General features: G+C 47.6%; 1 protein-coding gene across 5 annotated transcripts in view; it reads right to left on the bottom strand.

Annotated features, from left to right (window-relative positions):
• Window positions 1–22,006, bottom strand: part of phip (pleckstrin homology domain interacting protein) — a 25,086-nt gene that overhangs the window by 1,569 nt on the left and 1,511 nt on the right. For 3 of the 5 annotated variants that reach the window (XM_058065329.1, XM_058065328.1, XM_058065330.1), the window contains exons 6-41: window positions 20,291–20,441; window positions 20,116–20,214; window positions 16,389–16,549; window positions 15,971–16,192; window positions 15,783–15,883; window positions 15,626–15,696; window positions 15,434–15,534; window positions 13,828–13,868; window positions 13,456–13,554; window positions 13,133–13,289; window positions 12,404–12,538; window positions 11,643–11,771; window positions 11,332–11,557; window positions 9,499–9,657; window positions 8,605–8,788; window positions 8,424–8,526; window positions 8,198–8,335; window positions 7,620–7,729; window positions 7,314–7,518; window positions 7,128–7,238; window positions 5,924–6,031; window positions 5,500–5,624; window positions 5,344–5,426; window positions 5,138–5,249; window positions 5,001–5,062; window positions 4,770–4,925; window positions 4,215–4,335; window positions 4,020–4,145; window positions 3,161–3,236; window positions 2,932–2,991; window positions 2,706–2,858; window positions 2,450–2,602; window positions 2,176–2,384; window positions 1,865–2,112; window positions 1,643–1,792; window positions 1–1,567 (exon numbers count right to left, since the gene is read on the bottom strand). The exon at window positions 1–1,567 is cut by the window's left edge and continues 1,568 nt beyond it. In XM_058065329.1, coding sequence (XP_057921312.1) covers window positions 840–1,567; window positions 1,643–1,792; window positions 1,865–2,112; window positions 2,176–2,384; window positions 2,450–2,602; window positions 2,706–2,858; window positions 2,932–2,991; window positions 3,161–3,236; window positions 4,020–4,145; window positions 4,215–4,335; window positions 4,770–4,925; window positions 5,001–5,062; window positions 5,138–5,249; window positions 5,344–5,426; window positions 5,500–5,624; window positions 5,924–6,031; window positions 7,128–7,238; window positions 7,314–7,518; window positions 7,620–7,729; window positions 8,198–8,335; window positions 8,424–8,526; window positions 8,605–8,788; window positions 9,499–9,657; window positions 11,332–11,557; window positions 11,643–11,771; window positions 12,404–12,538; window positions 13,133–13,289; window positions 13,456–13,554; window positions 13,828–13,868; window positions 15,434–15,534; window positions 15,626–15,696; window positions 15,783–15,883; window positions 15,971–16,192; window positions 16,389–16,549; window positions 20,116–20,214; window positions 20,291–20,441 — 5,373 coding nt within the window. In that variant the 3' untranslated portion in view covers window positions 1–839. The remainder of the gene's footprint in view (window positions 1,568–1,642; window positions 1,793–1,864; window positions 2,113–2,175; window positions 2,385–2,449; window positions 2,603–2,705; window positions 2,859–2,931; window positions 2,992–3,160; window positions 3,237–4,019; window positions 4,146–4,214; window positions 4,336–4,769; window positions 4,926–5,000; window positions 5,063–5,137; window positions 5,250–5,343; window positions 5,427–5,499; window positions 5,625–5,923; window positions 6,032–7,127; window positions 7,239–7,313; window positions 7,519–7,619; window positions 7,730–8,197; window positions 8,336–8,423; window positions 8,527–8,604; window positions 8,789–9,498; window positions 9,658–11,331; window positions 11,558–11,642; window positions 11,772–12,403; window positions 12,539–13,132; window positions 13,290–13,455; window positions 13,555–13,827; window positions 13,869–15,433; window positions 15,535–15,625; window positions 15,697–15,782; window positions 15,884–15,970; window positions 16,193–16,388; window positions 16,550–20,115; window positions 20,215–20,290; window positions 20,442–22,006) is intronic. The other 2 variants (XM_058065333.1, XM_058065332.1) reach the window with 2 other exon arrangements.

Genomic DNA, 22,006 nt, shown 5'->3' on the forward strand with positions numbered 1-22,006 from the left:
ACATGCCGTGGCTCAAAAAAGGTTGAAAAACACTGATGTAGACCACAAGAATGCAACAAACATCCACACACACACTTTAAAGCAAAGTGTGTGATGAATGTGACGTGTGTGTGCATAAGAGAAGCAAGGTTGAAAAAGAAAAATATTTTAAAAGTCCATCCCAGCTTAGACACGCAACATTCACAAAGAAGCTGCACGTGCATCTCGCTAGCACTCGTTCCAAACTACATCTTCACTGCTAATAAATACACAACTTTGTATCACACACACACACACAACGTAAAAGGCACAAGGTATTGCTAATGCGCACACACGCGCACACACACGCACACACACACAATGAAAAGTAAAGGTCTATTTAACTCTATTTAAACAAACTAATTGTTCCTCAAAAACAAAGAAAAAGCTTTGGAAACATTCCAAAGTTTTGCTGGAATTTTAAGGCTCCAAAAAAAAAAAGAAAAAAAAGAAAGAAATCAAAACAACATCTGGAACTACAATGACACTTTATACACACACACACACACACGCACACACACGCACGCTTAAGACTTCCATGGGCAGGATGAGCGTCACATACAAACGTTAGAAAAGGCAAAAGGGGGAGGGATTTAAAAATGAGGGAGGCGAGGCCAAGGCTGACGGTTGACATGGGCTTCTTTGACTCCGCCCACAAAGAAAAGTTCCATAAAAGGAGTACCCCTGTTTCCAGCATCACCAAAGGTCTGACGGACAAGGGGGTGGTGTGTGTGTGTGTGTGTGGGGGGGGGGGGGGGGGGGGGGGGGGGTCCAACATGGACCAATATATGAGGAGGAGTAGAGGGGTGGGGCTCTGTTTGCTACCAGCCAATCAGGTTAGCCTTTGCCTTCTCGGTCAGCTTGCGGACACGCCCCTTGGAGGAGGTCCCAAAGGTGATGGAGGAGTCCTCGAAGAGCAGCTGCCTCTGCTCCTCCTCAGAGTCCTCCTCCATGTACCAGGCCGAGCGTCGTCCCTGGTTACGCGTACGCATGGAGCCTGCTGCCCCTTCCTCATCGTCACCTTCGCCCTCCACCGCCGCCGCCCCCTCCCTCCGAGGGCCTCTTTGCATCCGAGGAGGAGACGTGATGTCGTCATGCGCGCGCCTGCTGCTTCTCCTCAACGAAGGCTCGGGAGACTCCACTGGCGGGGGTGGCGGGGGAGGAGGAGGAGGAGGAGGAGGAGGAGGAGGAGACGACGCTTCAGTCCTGATCACTCTCGGGCGGCCACGCCTTCTGGGAGTGGAGGCGGTACCAGAGTCTGACAGAACAGTCGTCTCCTGCGCTGAGGACGCCCCGCCTTCATCACCCGTGGATTGGCCTAGCTCGTCATCGGGGGCGGAGCTTGTGTAGCAGCCGTGGTCAGGCTCCGCCTTGCTCTTCCTGCCTTTCTTCTTGTTTGGGGGGCGACCTCGTGGCCTGGACGGGCTGGCTGGGGGACCCTCCGGTGGCTCTGTTCCAGATTTACGACTTCTCCTTCCAATGCCGGCACTGTGGCGACTGTGGCCGTTCAGGTGGGCGGTACCCTGGGAGGCGGGGCTTTCGGGAGAGGCTGGCATGGGCGGGGTGGGACATCAACCTGTCAATCTCCAGATACGATACGGGGGTACCTAAACTTGTGTCTTACCCGACAAGCGTCTCACAGGCATCCTGAGTTTCCAGCGGGTGCTTCCGCCAACGCCACCGTCCATGCCTGCAGTGGTGGGCATCGTCCTCTCAGCAGCTGGTGGCGAGGAAGCGGAGAGGGTGTTGTGAGTCCGCAGAGAGCGCGTGGACTCTGACGGAGGAGGAAAAAGGAAGATGGTGTGAGTCGGGGATACGAGATGCGGAAGTCACGATGGGATCTCACCGGCGGCACTCGCCGTCTGACCTGTGGCGTTGTGCAATGATGCCGGCGCCAAGTGTGCAAAGTGGCGTGCAGCGCTGCGTGTACGCCCTATGGCCGGCGTATCCATCTTGCCGTTGACCAGTTGAGGCGAATGCTTGACGGGGAGGTTTTGCCTGAGGGAGGGGGGCCGTGAGGGAGGTGGTGGCGGTGGCGGTGAAGGCTCCCGGCGGCTCATCACACGGGACGACACACGTCGCTTCCTCTCTGGGCTGCGGGGGCGAGAGGGTGGGTCACATGACAGTTCTCGTGTTGGACAAAGTCAAGAGTCCTACCTGGATGCCGTGCTGCTGTCGGGAGACTCGCTGCAGCGCCGCCTCTTTACGCTGTGCCGTGTGGGGTGCTCGCCAGGGTGTCGGGCCTGGTGCTCGGACGCCCGTCGGGTCAGTTTGTCCGACAGGCCGTGGATGGCCTTGTAGTCGGCCAAGATGGAGCTCACATGCTCCTCAAAGAGCGCGGAGAGCCTCAGACTCATGCTGTAGATCTGGACACATGCTATTGTTTGTACTGGGAAGTGCGCATGTGCATGTGCATGTGTGCAGGACTCACCCGTGACTTCTTACTAGGCGTGTATGCTTTGGAGTTGCTGAAAATAAGGCGGACGTCTTTGCAGAGCTGGATAGGTGACTGGTACTTCCCTCCAACCAGCGTGTTGAGGACTGTGCCAAAGTCCATGGGAGAGTCCACGATTTGGAGGTAATCCTGACAAGATGAAAGCACAGGGAAGTCGGCGTCGTGAGACCACCCAAACACGCGCAGTGTGCCATGTCATGCGCACACCAGTAGTAGGTTCATGCTTCCGTACCGGGTACTCCTGCAGGTCCACAGGTTCTCTGAAGGGTTCAGAGTCTTCGCACTGAAAGATGAGGTCCAGAAGCTCCTTGCAGCGTCCTCGCCACGCATGAGGGTCGTACGAGTGAGGTCGGGTACGCAGCTGGCGCCGCATGGAGCGCCGCCCCTGCAGGTGATAGCATAGACGAGAGGAACATAAGACGCCTGCTTTGGTGAATAAATAGAGACAAGCGGAGCACCTGGTGGTTTGGGGCAGAAGTTCCAGGTGCGTTAGTGTCTTCATCCTCCTCCTCCTCATCCTACATGGACAACACAGGTCTGTTTCATCTCGTCCTCTCTTTGTTAGGCACACCAGCATGAGTAATAACATATTTCCACATTGTCGGCAAGGCATCATCTTATTAAAGTGACAGAAAGACCTTGCTAACGGCGTACTTAAAGGTGACGAGCAATATTTGTGGAACAGACCTCGTCTTCAGAGTCGAAGAAGGTGGCCTTCTTCATGCTTCTGTAGAGAGGCATGAGGTCCATCAGACTTTGGTCCCTGTGCCGTAAAGAAACACCCGTTACTTAGGATGAAGGAACTAATCCCCGGGATGCTTTCCAGAGTTGAGTAGGAAGAGTGTGTCATGAAGAGTCAGTGAGCACGTCGACACGTCGAAAATACCAAAGGCTTCGTCTGGTAGAGCTGTACTGCAGTTTGTTACCAATATATCATTATATTTCAGACAGGTGTATTTCATTATATGGGTTAAAGTTTGTTTGCTTTATGTTCAAGACATCACCATCTCATGATACTTCTAGGCCTGTCACCATAGATTTGGCTAGTCAATAAATTATCGTTGATAGATACACTGCTCAAAAAACAAAGAGAACACAAAAGAAACACGTTGTAGATCTGAATGAATGAAATATTTTTATGAAATACTTTGTTCTTTCTGGCTGCACGGCGCTGGAGTGGTTGCTGCACAGGCCTGACAGCTAGGAGACCACAGTTCGATTCCACCCTCGGCCATCTCTGTGTGGTGTTCGCATGTTCTCCCCGTGCAATGGTTGTTTGTCTATATGTGCCCTGGGATTGGAGTCCAGGGTGGACCCCGCCTCAGCAGGACAGCTGGGATAGGCTCCAGCACGCCCGTGACCCTCATGAGGATGAGCGGTAAATGAATGAATGAATGTCTACTATATTGGTGATGAGGAGTGTAAAGTTGACTATAGGGGCGCTATTTCATGTCTAGTGGGCTCTCAGGACAATGAGTACTTTTGCTTTGTGTACCCCCATGAGTTGCAACAAAGATGAGTTGTATTGTGTTTGTAGAAAACTCACTTAATGAAGTGCAGCATGAGGTCAGAGACAAATTTGGCTGTAGTGACGATGAAGGACCCTGGCTCATTAAACGTTTGGGCGTTGTGCTCGATGTACCGGACCTCCCACATCAGGGACGACAGTCGTCTGCATCACAAATGCACGTTTGGATTAGTGTAGTGTACTCAATCATGGCACACACACACCATGAGGTACCTGTAGAAGCAGTTGACCAGCCTTTGGCGTATGGTGCTGAGGTCAGTGACGTAAGCCACAACCGTGCAGTACGTGGGGTAAGCTTGCAGGTCGACGGGAAAAGCAAATGGCGCTGCAATGTCTGAAGAGGACACATTTTTGTAAGAAAGACACATGACGTGACCACAATATGAAAGCAGCTCCTGCAGTTACACAACACAGCCACTAGAGGCGCCCCAGGGGTGTACTAAGATACAGAGCAGTGATTGCCAAGCAGGGTAGGGGTACACCAGCAAGTTGTAGAGGTTACGTGGGAGTATTTCTTTTCCCAGATGATAAGTATGTTTTCTCAGTGGATTCATATGAAGCCAGACAAACACTCTCACCAGGGAGACAATAATCAGAATCAGACCAACCAGTTGTGTTCCATTCTACCTTTGGAGAATCATCAACACGTACTGTATGAGTGAAAGGGTTGTCATGTCATGACAATTGGGAAACACTGATATGAACACTCGTGTTCCAAGAAGCATCCCTGTTTTCGTAGCACGGGTGGAATGAGGCGGCATATCATACCCAGGGTGCACAGCTGGTCGATGGCTCTGATGACGCGCTCACACTCCTCCACACGTGTGCGGCAGCCCCACTCACCATCCAGCGGCACGTACTGCAGCTCCTGATGCTCTTCCTCCGTGAGCGGGACACTGGTGCCCAACTCGTCCGGGAAGGAGGCTAATGTGGGAGGGCGTGACAGGAAAAGACCCATGGAGAAATGTTGTTGACTTGAATGGGTGAGATTGGACTCACCTTCATCAGGGATGAGCTCCATGTCCCAAGGACTCATTTTCTCTGTGTCTCCGTTATCCCAGCTGGACGAAAAGAAATAAAGGTATTTGAACCATTTCTTTTCACACTGAGAAGGCATTTATGATGATGTTAATTACCAAACATTGTAGCAGAGAAAGAGGCTGTCAGGGTACTGTGACTGGTACGGCTCTTGACTCTCGATGGTCCCAAACCACCAGGCATCGTCGATCACAGAGCGAAACCTGTCACCTGCACGGGGGGGGGTGGTGATTTGGTTGCCTACTAGATCAGTCATCTGCCGTGCGAAATGTATCCCATGCGCTTCAAAACACAGACTCCATACCGATACTCCACTGCCTCTTCCGCGCGTTGTCAAATTGCTGCCGCAACACCAGGAAGTCAATGACGTCCGGCATGTCGTGGTACCTGCAACACACCGCCAAATAGGATCAGGATACAAAAACGTTGGCAGACAAAGAGCGGCAGCCTGAGATCTTACTTCATGGAGAAGGAGCCTCCGGTAAGTTTCCCGGTGTCCGGGTCGAGGAAGGCAAGCTTGAGGCAGCACAGCGTGGGCAAGCCCACCTCGTATTTTATACCCACAATCTTCATCAGCTCTTGCTCCTGACAAACAAGTACAGCAAGCTCATGCACCTTTTTCTTCCTAGCATACAATAACCACATCTACGCACTACAAACACCCAGGGACAACCATCGTGTAATAATAGACTAATCACAATCAAAAATCACTGTTTTACGCACTAGTCATGTTTCAGTGGGTTGTCGATTGACTGAGTAGTGTAGTACAGTACGTATAAAATGTTGCTGACACACTGTATACAGTAAAAGATAATAGGAATATTCAGGGTTGCTGTGATGAGTTTTAAATGAGTGATTGCATAGAAAGAAGAAAGTATTTTTACCCGCAGCTCCATCTTGTGCCAGGGTTGCTTCTTAGGGTTGATGCTGTAAATCTTTTTCTGTTTGGCCATCTCCACATAGGCCTCGTGGCCTTGTCGGAAGTAGTACAACTGCGCGCACACACGCACACACTTCAATCTATACAGCATCAATAAAAGCTCTTCATGAGTACAAATAACACAAAAAGCAACATTCTGGTGTGTTACAATATGCATATGCATATTTAGTTACTCAAGACAGTTTTTCATGTGTACTATGAAGGCCGTGCGATTCCCTTCATATGCCTTCTCTTACTGTGTCTGCCTTTGCCCTTTGCATCAGGTTTCATTGAAAGGCCTTCTTTTGGGTGTACCTGTTCTTGTTAGCTAACGTCCTTATCTCAAACGGTCACACATCATTTTGCAGGCTGTATTGAGTTGTTTAATGTGTATGTTTATGTGTATGTGTATGATGTACGCCTACTGTCACTTAGGCTGGAATGCAGCATGAGGGCCATTGGAAGCCTGACGCTTTCTGAATTGAAAATGAAACCAATCCGCCAAAATACTGGATATAAATAACCATGAAGGTATCATTGCTGCACTATCTTACAAACACATCAGCTTTGAAGTTGGGACAATGTCATCAAGTATTCAAAGCTTTGATATACAAAATCATCCACGGTCTGCATCTCCTCCTCTCAGGCAGAGTGTAAAGATCAGGAAGATCTCTCAGGAAGAGAGTAGCACCAAGGCAGTCTGAGGAGATTGTCTGAGGATTGTTTCTGGACGGAAATGTGCTTTTAGTCAGCCTGCCTTTTCAGTCACAGCTGCACAGGAGCAGAAGCCTCTGCCCCTGGACATACACCTGATTCCTAAAATACTGCGTACACAACACATCATACACGGAACCACTATTGCTGTACTAACACGGCTAGTCTGGTATAACATTATTCATGTTATCCCAAGTGTGGTGTTTCTGTTGACGTGGCGTATGTTGAAGTGTTTGCAGTGAGGGAACCTATGATGCATTTTCCACTTTTCTGACCAATAAATGCATTTGTCCACCACTTGGACAAACATGTCACACTAGTGTCAGGTCATTGGCAGGTCTTATCTGAGCATGGGGGGAGTATAGAGTATAAAGCATATGGCCACTACGGTGCCTACAAGGTGTAGAATATGAAGCCATGTGCTGGAGCTTCTGTAAACAGTTGGAGCGTCCTACCTCGTCTCCCATTTGGGGAATATAGGGACACCTGCGGGGGAGTAAGTCTGTGATCCAGGAAGAGGGAAGCCACTCCTCCAGGGTCAGGCCCTGCTCCTGAAGCTCCGCCCTCTGAGAGACACCACGCAAATGTACATTTATACAGTAGGTTGCCTCCCTGATTGCTGAGCGTTTACTTTGACAAACCTTCATCTTCTCCTTTGGCTTCTTCTTTGGTGAGACACCGTCCTTGTCGCCTTTGTCTTTCTTGCGCTCCTTCTTGGGGTCCCTCTTCTTGTCGCCGTCCTCCTCGGAGCTGCTACTCTTCTTCTTCACTTTCACACTCTTCTTGGGCGGCTCCAGGTTGATGCCAGCGTCAGCCGTCCAATCTGAGTAATCGCTGGAGTAGTCGCTGCACGTGTGTGGCAAACACGGAGGGACCATCAAATGTCGCCCGTGTCCTCAATTGCATACGCTACTGTGAGGTCGCTTGAGAGGATAAATGTGTCCCACCTAGAAGTGCTGTGATCATCCGGCCACGGCTCTTTTTCATCCTCGTCCTTCTCCTTGTCCTCCTCCGATGAGTGGCCATTTACCTGGCGCACCTCCACACCTTCACCCTGCTAACACACGCTTGGTGTCAGCATGCTCCTTCCACAACATTCTTTCAAACTCTCATTTTGCCGTTCCAAGGTTGTATGTATAGTATATTATCCTCTACTTTCAACAAGAGGCATGTTGATAGCGGAGGGGAAATACTCCATTCCTAATATAGCATTCATTTCTTTGATTGCTGTTGGCTATTTGGGAGTAAGATGTATAAATCTGGTGCAAAATTTGTGTTACAATCAGGGCTGCACGGTGGACTAGTGGTTAGCATGTTGGCCACACAGTGAGAAGATCGGGAGTTTGAATCTCTGTTGGGCATTTCTGTGTGGAGTATGCACGTTCTTGGGGAACTCTGGTTTCTGCCCACATTCCCAAAACATGCATGTGGGGTTAACTGTGAATGTACTCCACCCTAAGTCCGCCTGGATAGGCTCCAGCATATTCCTACCCCCACCCCTACAGCATAATGTCGGATTATGTACCTCAGAGGCGCTGTCGTAGTCATCAGCCGCCTCGGTGCTCTGGCGGCTCGTCTCTTCCATGGCAGCCCGGGTTTGGTAACCATGGTTACCCTGACTCCGCCTCCCCTCATCGGTAACACACTCTGAAGTGGGTTGAACCTGCGGTGGAGTCTTCATCAATATGCTGCTCATCCTCATTCCTGTGTTGCGGCTATTAAGCGAATGCACGTGTGTAAGCTCATCTTACTCTGCTTTCCTTGGGGAGAGAGTGGATGGTGCGTCTCCGGCGCTCTGACTGGTAAATATTGATCTCTTCCTCCCCTTTCGCCTCTCGCCAGTTCACCTGTCTCCTAGACCACCGACATGCAGCCACATGGTGATGAGGCTTTAACAGCAACACCATGCTTGTTCAATGTTCCTTTTTTTACCTGACCGAGGCATCCTCCAGCTCGGGCACCAGCACCCTGCGGCTCCAGGCCACCAGGTCTCCCTCTGTGGCCATCTGGCTGCGGGGGGCGTTGCTGTGCATCTGACGAACGCCCTCAATCTGCCCGCTGCGACGGAGGCCCACGTTGGGCGGGGAGTGGACTTCTGTTGGAGAACCCATCGACCCTGAGGGAGCAGAGTTACAACAAGGACTGGTTTATAATAAGAATATTAAAAAATTACATTCATACCACATTTTGTTTCAATTGAAAAAATCACTTAAGCAATGAAGTGATAAATTAATCTCTTAACATGACAAAAAACACATTTCAACCTGCAGTGCTTCTGCAGCTTTTTCATGACATGCCCACGACAAAATAAAAGCTTCCACATCTTAAAGGGGACCACTTTTCTGACCTATAAATGAGAATGTAATATTCTCATACTAAACCATGCCAAAGTTTTAGATAATGAGGTTTGCTGGTTAGAAGTGAGCCCTGAAAGAAGTTTGGGATGGCTCAAAACACTTGGTCTCAAAAGGCGTGGTAAAACTTCCCTATATATAAACTCTCCGCCCTCTGAGAGCGCTGCTCCTCTGTCTAGTCGCTAGCAAAGTCACATTTGTTTCCGATTCCTAAAGACGCCACCATCAGACACAAGTGGTTGGAGTTTCTGATTCCCTACTAGCTAAAGAAATGGCTTTTAATCTGTTTAGTGAACATGGGTCTATTTCTTAAAATCCAGGGGTTGAAGTCCAGTGAACAGCTTGAGGTGCCAGATGGGAAAAGAAGCTAAGGTTAGCCAGAGCTGAAAAAGAATGTCTATTTCACAATGATACAAAAAGGCGTGTTTCAGTGAGCAGTCGGTGCAGCTAAGATGAGAGTCATCACTTCTACCTCGGCTGATTCGGGTGCTGGCAGTCAGGGCAGTAGCAGGAGCAGCAGGCATCTCACCGGAGCCTAGTCTTTGGTCCTGTTCCTGCTGCAGTCTTTGGATCATGGTGTCCAGGGGACTGGGACCGTCCACCGCCTGCTCACTCACCACTTGGTTCAGACCTGACAAGAGACCAAGACGAGGATGACAACATTGTTTTATTTTTGTTTTAAAATTTGTTTAACATTGTTTTCACTATTCATTGACCTTATCTCCACTGGTGTGGGAAGTGTCTGCCCCCTTCCTGATTTATTTCTTCTGCTGTCGCACTTCTAACATTTCAGATCATCAAACAATGTCAATATGAGCCAATGGCAACACAACTCAAACACTCAAGACTTTTTATTATGAAGGGGAAAAAAATCCATGTCATGACAAAAAACTAAGAACTCAGGATGGGGGCACACATTTTTCCACAGCACTGTATGTAAACAGGCATCGGTTCATTATTAAACATGGTAATTGATTGTACTTATACATTTATATACATTATATAAATACATTTATACATTTATACATATATAAGTATATATATATATATATCTATTTAAGTGCGTTAATACGTAGCAGTAACTGTCAGTAGTATTCTACTTCCTGCTAAAGCATCTCATTAGCATAGCAATAATGTGCACCAGGGCTGATGGGTCACATCATTAGGTGCACCTCACCCTTTAGTCTAAGAGATCCCTGGGAATAAACAGCCACGACGGAGCCCACTGGGCATCCTTCAAATGTTTTCACTAAAAAGCATCTACACTAACCCTAACACGTTTTGCCAACAAAATGTTGTTGCCTGGCTCCCGTATTATTATTATTATATGGGAGCCAGGCAACGACATTTCGTTGGCAATTTCACTGCTGTGTTGCTGTGCAATGACAATAAAGGAAGTCAATCTATCTATCTATCTATCTATCTATCTGTCTAACACACAGACCTGCCAACCTTGAAGGAACGTGGCACTTTGATATTTTTAAAGGTTAAAACTGTGACTATGCCTTGTGTTGTTAACATTTGTAGTGACATTATGCCTTCTGCTCAACTCTCCCCATTTTTGCTGTTTTTTTTATTTCTACAGAAGGAAAAGTGAGGCACATATAGATCATACACAGTATAGATACAGTATACATATATAGCTCTTCATTGGGTGGAGCGTATGATGTGACGTAACATCACCTCTGTGAGCAAGCACCACTTAGCAACTCTGGTTTATCGTGTTCGGCGTCTGCGGATGACAGTCCAAGAAAGAAATGACTACAGCTGAAAGTAATGTCAGTAAATGTGAAATGGGACTAGAAGGCGTTGGTGGGTGGGGTATCAGAGTGATACTCACACAGGAAACAGCTGAGCAATCCCAGCCTTAGTGGTAAGTGTGGCTACATATTAACATCCATCCATCCATCCATCCTCTATACCGCTTATCCTCAAGAGGGTCGCGGGTATGCTGGAGCCTATCCCAGCCATCTTTGGGCGAGATGCGGGGTACACCCCGGACTGGTCGCCAGCCAATGGCAGGGCACATATAGGCTAACAACCATTCACACTCACATTCATATTTATGGACAATTTGGAGTCACCAATGAAACGAACATGCATGTTTTTGGAATCTGGGAGGAAAGTGGAGTACCCGGAGAAAACCCACTCACGCATGGGGAGAACATGCAAACTCCACACCCAGGTCTTCCCCATCTCCTGACTGTGTGGCCTACATGCTAACCACTTACATGTGAACATGTGCTACATAAACCTGCCAGCTATCTTCTATCTTATGGTGACTGAGGGCCATTTCTGTGCATACCTGAGGAGGTGACGCCCATCTGCGGTATGAGCTGCTCGTCCCTGCAGCCCTCCCTGCCGGGCACCAGCCGCTGATATCTGGGGGGGTGGGGGTTCCCGTCCACGTCCACCAAGAAGGGAGGGGGCATGAGGTGGGGCGCCTGCTGGGTCTGCTCGTCCAGGACGTAGTTGTTGGCATCGCGGATCAGCGGCCGGTAGTCAGTGTGGAAGAACATCTGGTCAGCGATCTGGAGGCAGGAAATGACGTGGGGGATGGGAATGGATTTGAGTTCTTCCACCGTGACATCAACATCACAATAATCATCATCTCACCTTGTCGTACTTGCTACTGGAGCCAAAGCCAAAGATGAGCAGATGACCATGGGAGTCGGTGGCAGCAAAGTGTTGTCCATCTGGACTACACTTGCAGTCAAACAACGCCCCGTGCCCTTGACCCTCGATCTAGCAGAACAACAAGTCACCTTTAGACTCCTCTGGGCCCATCCAACGCCGAGTAGGGGCTCACGAGACAACATTGGCTTCACCAGAACGATACCAGATGATATTTGAACATTACTGGGAAGACAACTACAATGACTATATCTAGGAATAACTTTTTCATTGAAGTGTGTAGATTTGAAATGTGCATGCATGACCTAAGCATGATGCAGTGATAATGATGGCAGTTACAGCTGTGACAACTTATGTGAATATTAGTAGACAGCAGTACAGTACATATTCTTCACTGCTAAAGGACTACAGTGCTTAGCGTGCCCAACCAAAAGAGTCGCTAGTATCCCGTGCTTTGCTAGAAGTCATATTTGTCACATGACTTAACTTTCCATGAAATTTAATGAAAGGTGGAATTACTGCAGCCTCTGCTTGGACATCACACCACCACAGCTGTTCAACTCTGAGTGACCGAGGTAGGGTGCACGGTGCAAGGGTTACAGTGTGCACTTCCATGTATCATGTATTATCATTCACAGCAGCCATACTGTAGTTTTCATCTGGCCACACCCCTAAGCGCCAAGTGCATTCATTTACTCATGGATGCCACAGTGGACCAACATGAACCATGCAGGCCAGCTCACCATGTTGAAGTACGAACGGATCTTGACTCCTCCGGTCAGGTCCCACAAGATGCAATTACCATCGTGCCCCGCCGAGAAAAGGATCCTGGGATCAAAGGGGTGTGGCTCCAGGACAAACACCTCATCCTCGTGACCCTGTGGAGATGAAAAACGTCATGAAGATTTCCCCATTACAAATTGGCAGCATGGATATGGAAATTCAGTCCGTGTTGGTGCTTTGTCCCTCCAAGAGGAGAATCAAATTCCCCCGCCGAGGATTGATAATAAAGCACAAGAATGCAGAATACACGTACATCGCAATGTGATGAAGGAGGCACTCTGTGTGGCTCTCCACCACCAACTTCCTTACTGTCCAGCCTGAAAACTTGCAGCAAGGTCAACACAAGGTCAGAACATGATGCAAGCAGACGCTGCTAGGACAAACACCCGCCTACGAGCCGCCAGGACCCAGCAGCAGCCTGTGGAGCTGTGTACTGCTGCTCGCCGCTTAGGAGGGTAGGGAAGTTGTAGCGGAAAGCTGACAACCAGGCTCAAGGCTGAACTGTGACTCTTTCCGTAGTGGTGAGGGCCTATGCACTTCACCATGTCAAACTTAAGGAAATGGACACATCATAGTGCCTATAGTGTTTAAATGGGCATTTTTAATTGCTAGTAGGTGCTATCCATAGCAGGTTAACTCAGGACAGACATACACACTTCACATTTCCATGGTGTTGTGCTTGAGCATACCATCAAGACGTGGACAAGGTTTCCACTGATGGAATTCCACACCTTCAGCGTCAGATTGTTGGCCGCCGTTATCACCGTGCCGTCGTGGCGATCCCACGCCACCATGGTGACCTTCAGCTTGGTCACTTTGTCCTCCAACGGAGGAGGGTTGTACTTCCTGGAAGGAATGAGATAAACGCCAGTAAAACCACCAAGCTACCATTGTCTGTGGTGCCTGCTGAAATCTACAATTAGGACAGTACTCACTCCAACACTTCCTTCTTTTACCTCCAGCTTAATGGTTTATGTAAACAACACACACACGTAGATGCTTACTGACGTACCCTGGCAATTTGGTCTGCATGTCCAGCAGGATGCTCCTCCAGCCCTGCGGCTGCAGCTGCCAAATCCGCGCCGTGCCATCCCTGCTGCCACTCACAAAGCTAAAATAAAACCAGACACACAGATTCACACTGCAGCCACCGTGCTGCCTTTATTTACACAACAGCTAAACAAACCGAGATACTTCAACCATCCAGCATGATGGAGGTGCCCGTGTTTCCAATGTTTTTTGTGTTTGTGTTTTATTGGGGATCCTGATGAGGTTTTACTACAGCAAAGACCACCCTCATATGATATTACAATCATTACACTACATACAACACTTGGCTATATCTGTGTGTGTGTTCGTGATTGAAGGTGCCACTCTGACTTACCGGTCACTGCAGTGTGAAAACTGGATGCTGTCGACCTTGTCCTAGTTGACGGAAACACAAGAGAAACAGTCAACAGGACTCAGATGGCTGTGACAACTTATTCATTTAACAAACATATTTTTGGTCATTTTTTTAATTCAGTAATCTTGGTTAAAAAAAAAAAAAAACTAAAATATGAAAAGATGTTAATAAAAATAATTTTTGAAGTAACCAAGTGACCTCTTTTGCCCACGGGTGAAAGTAGAGCCCATTTTTGGCTAAATTAATACTTTGTAGTCCAACAGCTGTGTAAAGTTTAACCACTTTGCAGTCAGTGTCTAACTAGAGCCATATTTGTTTAAAGGGGACCTGTGATGCTGTTTCCATGTTTCTGACCTATAAATGTAGTTAGAATGTTGTATTCTGGTGTTAAACCATGCCAAAGTTTCACATAATGAGGTTTGTGCATTTGGAAGTCAGCCCTGAAAGAAGTTTGGGATGGCTCAAAATGCTGGGTTTCAGAAGGTGTGGTAAAAGTGGGGCAGAATTCCTTATATGGGCATGGCTATAAGTCAGATAAGCTCTCTGCCCTCCCTCAAGCGCTGCACCTCTGTTTACTTGCTTGCAGTAAACCTACGGGAAAGCCATACGTGTTTCCACTTCCTAAAGACGCCACCATCAGACACGAGTGGTTGGAGTTCCTGATTCCCTAGCAGCCAAAGAAATGCATTTGAATCTGTCAAGGACATTTCACACTGACTGTGAAATGGGCCTCTATGCAGCTGGACTAGCCGGACAGCTGGACTTGCTGAATCCCTACACCTTTCCAACGTTACTTGGTGGTGTGGAAGAGGCAGAAGATCCAGCAGTAATAAGAGTTTATCAGTGTCCTAACTGTCTTTATTTAGTGGAAGTCATGGAGCTAAAGCGCTTGTCTACCATTATAGCATAGAGGAAGCGGGGTTTCTAAGACATTTCCCGCCACAATAGGTGGCTCCACCAGAGTTTTTTTTTCCCGGCAAAACACACTAGACGGTACCCATGCTGTAGAAAAGCTAATGCTAAAATGCTAAAGCTACTTAGCATTTCGAGACGTCTTGAAGTAACCCCTTTTCTTGAGAAACTTGTGACTGTCCAGTCTCTGCTTCCAGATGGGGTTGGGGATCCAACACACGTATGGATGGATGTTAAAAGCCCCCATATAAAAAAGATACATCGCCCCTTAACAACTCCTACACCCTTTATCAACTCCTATAAATTTAGCAGCACAAACCAGAACTCTTTCTGTGCACTCAGCAGTCTGAATACATTAAAACAGACCGTTTTCGCGGAATCACAAAATCCAAAGAATACAGCTGAGTAGGTGCAGATTCTGGAAGAACTAGAAAGCTTTGCGTGCTGGTTATGGTGTGTAGCTGCTCTGTAGGAGTCCACACCTCAATAATAAGGGCTGAAACATCAGCATATTAGGTCCCCTTTAAATGCCAGTTTGTAGTCTAATGTGGCTTCATTGTGATGCGTACGCCTCGCTGTTGACCCCCGCAGTGTGGAGGAAGTACTACATCTCTAGTTAAACTGAAGACTCCCGCTGTGTTCAGATTGTATCCAACGTTCGAGGGTGACTCACAGTATGGGACTCCAGCTCTGAGATCTTCTCAGGTTGCCCAGAGCCAAAGTAGTACACCCTGATAATGTGATCCGTGCTTCCCGTGGCCAGGAACATCCCACCTGCACATGACAGGACACACACGGGCCTGCAGGATTAGCATCCCCCTTCTATTTTAGGATTTCAGATCATGTGGGCTCCATTAAGCATCACCTGCACTAAAGGATGAGCACATCATCTGGACACCAGGTCTGGAACGCTCTGTGAACTTACTAGGCCTCTGACTACATACGTGAACGCAAAGAAGCAACCCTGTTATTTGCTACAACACATACAGCAGGTGTGCTCCTGAGGTGAAGCGCCGTCTCACCCAAACTTGAGCGTGCGCGCGTCCCACTGCCAGAAACAGATGGTGCCGTCAGCGCCCGTGGAGGAGAGGTATCGCTTGGAGCCGCTACACAGAGGAGAAAACTGCAAACGCACGTAAAGGTACATGTACTTTCCTACAATAAATCATCAGCGCTTTGTATTCAGTGTCGCCACGCAGGCACGCCTCACCTGCAGCGAGGTGATGGACGCCGCATGGCCCTCCAGGACGGCCAGAGGCGCGCACGTTTGCAAGCACCACACCCGGATGGTCTTGTCACAGGAGCCAGCGGCAATCATCGTGTTCTCGTAGCTCACCGCCATGTCGGAAATCTCAGCGGCATGGCCCCGAAGTGTGGCCAGCAGACGCCCGTCATCCGTCCCCCAGATCTTGACCAGGCAGTCATCGGAGCCCTAAAAGGGAAGCCCATAGACGTCACTACGGCAAATACAAGGTCAGAGAATAAGCTGTGTTCATATGGGATGTAGAGCCGTCATTTGGTACCCATTCCAATTTTTGGCAGTGGAAGTATAAACATGTACCACCCCCCCCCCCCCCCCAACACATCAGACATGAAGTCATCAGCAACAATGACGTTGCTGATCTTACGGTGAATATGCGGCGTCCCGTCCTGTCGAAAGTGACGCAGTAAACGGAGGACAGGTGTCCCAGGATCCTCTTGTGCATCTTCATGTGCTGGTAGACTGCGGTGGGCACCAACTGCTGCAGACGGTACGAGCCGTTCAGTCGACGGCCGTGACTAGTCTCCACTGGACAGCAAGGAAGGACAAGGTCGTTACACGCCACACCTCCATGTTTACACAACAAAACGCACATGGCCGTGGACCCTCAACTGGCTGGGATCTCCAAATAAAAAATGAGCCCAAGAAGTAGTCCCGATCCCAATCCCAAAGTAGTGGCCATCTCGTGGCCGTGGTCTACCATCACTGACTGTTACTACTAAGTCAATAAAAAGAGTCAAACATTTGGCATGGGAACATTCGGAGACAAAGGGGAATGCTATACTGCATGTATTTACAGTGTTACACATTACAATTCATGGAATAGTATGGATAGAATATAAACATGGACTAAATCACAAAGCATCTTGTGGGAGTGGGGTGTTTTGCTAAGTCACTTGACTGTACCAGTATAATGATAAGAAAATGACTTTTCCGAATGAATGCTGTCATTGTGAGGAGAAGGAACGTTTGTGTGGGGAAGTAACATGTTAAAATGGTGGACGCCGGCAAAAGTTGTCTGAAGCTCATCTTACAGAGCATGAATGGAAGCAAGCGGGGATTAGCTTAGTTTAGCATGCTAAATGGTTGCGTGTACATGACTGGATGAGTATTCATATATTCACCACATTGTGTTTTAAGGCTTTAATGAAAGGAAGGTTTTACAATGTCCGATGAAGATGTGCAAAAAAAAAAAGAAGCACCTTTATTTTTGAACAGCTCATTTAGCCGTGATTACACATTCCCCACACACAGAACATACTTTTGTGACCGTCCTTCAAAATAAGAGCACCGTTTGCCCCAGCTCTGCGTAAACAAAACAAGTGTGTGATGAGAATATCTTCCATATGCAGCATAAACGACATGGGTGACTACATCTTCCTTCATGACAAGCACAGGCATTACAGTTGGTTGAAGATTTAGGAGCAATGTGTGCAGAGGCTGACATCCATTGGAGCAGTTTGTTATCAATAAATACATGTGCTTACCAATTTGAGACAAGTGTATTTCATTATATGGCTTAACGTCTGTACCGTTTTACACAAGACTCTACTGAATTTAAATATATATTTAAATTCATTTAATTGTATATTGTCATATCGTGATACGTCCCAAAAATATTGTGATATATGCTAAGGTCCATATCGCCCAACCATAATTAATTCATGTAACTCACTGAGTAACAAAGACGTATTTATACATTTGTTTCAAAATGAAAGTTACGCTTGAAATGTATCGTTCCACAAAAGAAATTTTCCCTTTTCGAGTTGGGAGCAGTGTTTGTTGATCTATTAGCTTTGTGGGCAGGGCACAAGAGAGGGGGGGGTTCTATTGGGGATGGAACTAATCCAACAGAGAAGACGTTCATAAAGGGGAACTGTACACCTTCTGAGGCAAAGCAGGACATAATGCAGCCCTGTTGAGGTTGGATTTTTATCTAAGCGAGAGTGTGTGGAGGGGGAGGAGCAAGCCAGTGTACACGGGAGCATAGTCCAGGCTTTACACCTCTACTAGTACTTTTTAACAACCTTTGATAAGCAGACCAGCGAATGCACCAGTGTTGAATGTCAGTACTTTTTTCCCAGTTGAGAAACCCACCCCTGTCGGTCATGGGCATTAATGTGCTCTCCGTGTTCATTCTTTCAAATCAAAGTCCTGCCATACTATGCTGATGGCAACCACCTTAAAATCCTTTTTGCGTTGTCATTCATGTTAGCGTATGCTGGCTAACTCCAGCTAGGGTAGTAGCTACCATAGCGAGTAGCCCCACCTCCACATTGAGGCTGAATGAGATGAGAGCCCACTCTGTCAGTTGACTCCACTTGACTCAACTTATATTAGCAACGAGCACAGACAGATGCAGAGTGAAGCCTCTTGCCATACAGCCTGTGTGGCACCAGGACGCCATAATTATTAACCTGTTTTTTTTATCGATGTATGCATCATCGTGACAGGCCTACCCTATATAGATAGTAATAGTATGTATATAGATATAGATAGTGAATATATTGGTAGAGGGATGCTGCGTTTAGAGCTGCCAGGTAGGAGGCGTAGAGGAAGTCCAAAGAGGAGGTTTATGGATGTCGTGAAGGAGCACATGAGGGTAGTGATGCACAAGACAGGGTTGGATGGAGGAGATTAGTTTGCTGCGGCAACCTCTGAAGGGAAAAGCCCAAAGAGAAAGAGGAAGAAGTGAAAGGCCAACCTATACCCATCATCCAGACTGTAATCAGCTGATACCTAACACATGGATGAAATAAACATTGTCCAATGTATTTATGCGAGTGCTAGTGGCCAGATGAAATGATATGAAAAAAGGAAGCAGAAAAGCCTCTTCATTTAGACAAACATTTGACGTACTTGGAAGAGAACATATATGACTGGTGAGACACCTTCGTTGAGGACATTTTAGAAGTGAGAATTCATTGGTGGAGCTCTAGCAGGTACGTGAGAGAGCACTTAGTGAACCCGGTGTCTCCCGTCGCTGAGAAGAGCCAATCATGTCGTCCGATGAAGTCAGTTATTTTCAGGTTATTGGCTTCGCCTTCGGACTGTCACACACATATGGGCCACATGGCCGTGTTAGCCGCCATGTGACTGATGATCACACCGTGAGCCTCCAAAAGTCACCGTACACAGGCACGTGTTTGTTCTTCGAATGTCGTGTTAAACAAAGTCTTTTAAGGTGCTACCTGTGCGAGATAGCATTTGTGTTTGTGGCATGTGTTGGCAGACATGATTGTTTCTGTTCTGAAGGAAAGTGGGAGGAGCATGCTACCCAAGACGTCAGTGAGTGGAAGACACCGCATGAAAGCATGACTGAAGGCTGCGATAGTCCATAGCCATAGGTGATTGGCTTTTGTGATCAGCACTGAAAGCTATGTATGGGCATATTCCCACCACATGTTTTTACACGGAATACTGATACTGGTATTTCACCGATACTGAGGAGATGAGACCATCCCTACTTTATAGTACTTATCCTCCACTCCTGTCTCCTTCTCAATCAGATCTCCACGTGGTGACCCTTCATCCATCCATCCATTTTCTATGCCGCTTATCCTCACGAGGGTTGCGGGGTATGCTGGAACCGATCCCAGTTGACTTTGGGCAAGAGGTAGGGTACACCCTGGACTGACACCCAGCCAATGGCAGGACACATACGATAGACAAATAACCATTCACACCCACATTCATACCTATGAACAATGGAGACGCCAATGAAGCTAACATACATGTTTTTGGAATGGGGGGGGGACCTTGGTGACCCTCCATGGGAGCAATATGTCCACCCACAATAGTAGCAAGAGCGCAGCTGTGACTGTACCGCTCAATGCTAACGCCTGTGCTATCTATGCCTGTGGTTTCAACCCACTGCAAGAAAAGCATTTCCACGGATTGGCTGTGCTGGAACTCCACTTTTCTCTCACTTTCCCTCAAACACCATGACACAGTTTTAGCGGTACCGAAATCATGACCTTTTCAGACCATCTTACACCTTGAACCACAACCCATGTCTTATCCAGGCACAAAGAAACAGGAAGAGCAATAGATGCTAGTGCTTTAGAATTGGCAAAATAAAAGCTGTGCTTTACCGATGTTAGGTGGACTCCCGTAGATGATGGGAGGCTCTGGTGGTCGCCCACAGTGAAGTGCAGCCAGTGCTGAACCCTTCCACACGACATGCTTGCAACCTGAGCAACACAACAACAAAATAATGAAGTATTTGCATCAAGGATTTGTAAACTTGCAAGGTCTGCATCCTCTCACTCTTGTTGGTGCGGAGGAGATTCTGCCTTCCCGCCCCAAGCAGGCTGGTGAGTCCCGGAACGCTGGCCGGGACATCCCGCTCTAGGAGAGGACACACTCTGGAGCACACCTGCAGCAGGTGGTCGGGACTGATGTGCCGGTACAGCTTCACCTACACGCACATTTTAAACAACATGCACAATCACTACTGTAATCACGTTAATTTAGGGACCATCAATAGTGTCAATAATATGTTCCTCCAAAACACATTAACGTCAAACTGGAAAAGCACTCCGAATTGAGATGATATTGTACATTCACATGACCTACTGCTGACCTGAATGTAAGCAAGCATTGTGTGCACACTTTTACTTTAGACAAGCAGCAGTGGGAGACGCTAATTTAAACACCTCAACACACACACACACACCTTCTCCATTCCCTTATCAGCACGGCCTCGGTACCACACAATTACTGATGCCTAGAATTCCATTCAACATCATTGTTGGTACAGGGGACGCGCAGTCAGCCTTTCTTAGCTCTCATCAGAGCCCAGCACCACTCACTCAGGTGCACACAGACATTTTACATAACAACACACACCCATGACACACATAGCAATGTTATTATCACAACACACACACAAGCCCAGCAAATGTGTAAAACAAATAGATTATTCAACAACACAAAATTATCTTCATGGAAATATACTGGTGTGGTTTCATCATTTGGTCACGAATACATGGAAATAAACAACACAGCGTGTCTTCCTCTTTCACAAGCTGCTCCATAGGTACTTGTCAAGCATGCAATTAATTAATTTGCCATTATTTATTGGGCCCAATTAACAGTGTTAATGAAGTCACAATCTCCACGCCTCCTCCTAGAATGGGCAAACACCTCCTGCAGCAGCAAAGACTAAAAAAAGAATACATAAACACTAATGATAGCAGAATGCCTTCACGTGTTGAAGGAATCATCTACAATTAAAATAGCAAATAGTTGCAGTATTTTTAGATTGTGAAAACACAGTATTCAAACGGAGGCTGGCTTGGGTGGCGGGGGGCACCTCAAGAAAGAGCCCACGCTGAGAAGCAAAACAACATACTCAATATACTCACTAATTCCACAAACATTCCACTTATTTGTCCAACCAACCATTTCCATTCGTGCAACGTGCGTGCTCTGCACCGCAACATTGACGGCGACGTGCCATATTCAAATGGATTATTTGGTCATTAGAATGGATTTGATTGGATTTCATGGTCAAAAAAGTGAATGGCAAACCTCAATGAGCTGCTAAACGTGTACGTCATCATGCCAGAGTAGTTGATGCGTCGTAAAGCTTGCCTTCCTGGGCTTTCATCAACACACGGTATGATATGTACGGTATGTACTTTGTGTATATGGTATTTTCATGCACATTACCTCCCATCCTCATGTGGTGTGTACTTCCACTTTCAGGTCAAAAAGAAAAGAAAAGAAAAAGGGACAGACGCCTCAGCCCACATGATGCTACAGCCTGGAAGCTCCAAATGGACATTAAATCCAATTCCTGTTTCCGTTCAGACGCAAGGAATGATGGCAGAGGAGCAGCAACTCCAGCAGCAGGAGTGTTGTGTTGGCAGCGAGGCTGCAGCGCCTCCTCTGCAGGCTGGAGTGTTGCAGGGAGTCCCTCCCCCGGATCCATGCTGTCTCACAGCCACAACGCCAGTGACGTATCAACATTTGCACGCA

The sequence above is a fragment of the Doryrhamphus excisus genome, chromosome 1 (assembly GCF_030265055.1).
Source record: "Doryrhamphus excisus isolate RoL2022-K1 chromosome 1, RoL_Dexc_1.0, whole genome shotgun sequence".
In the NCBI taxonomy this organism is placed as follows: domain Eukaryota; kingdom Metazoa; phylum Chordata; class Actinopteri; order Syngnathiformes; family Syngnathidae; genus Doryrhamphus; species Doryrhamphus excisus.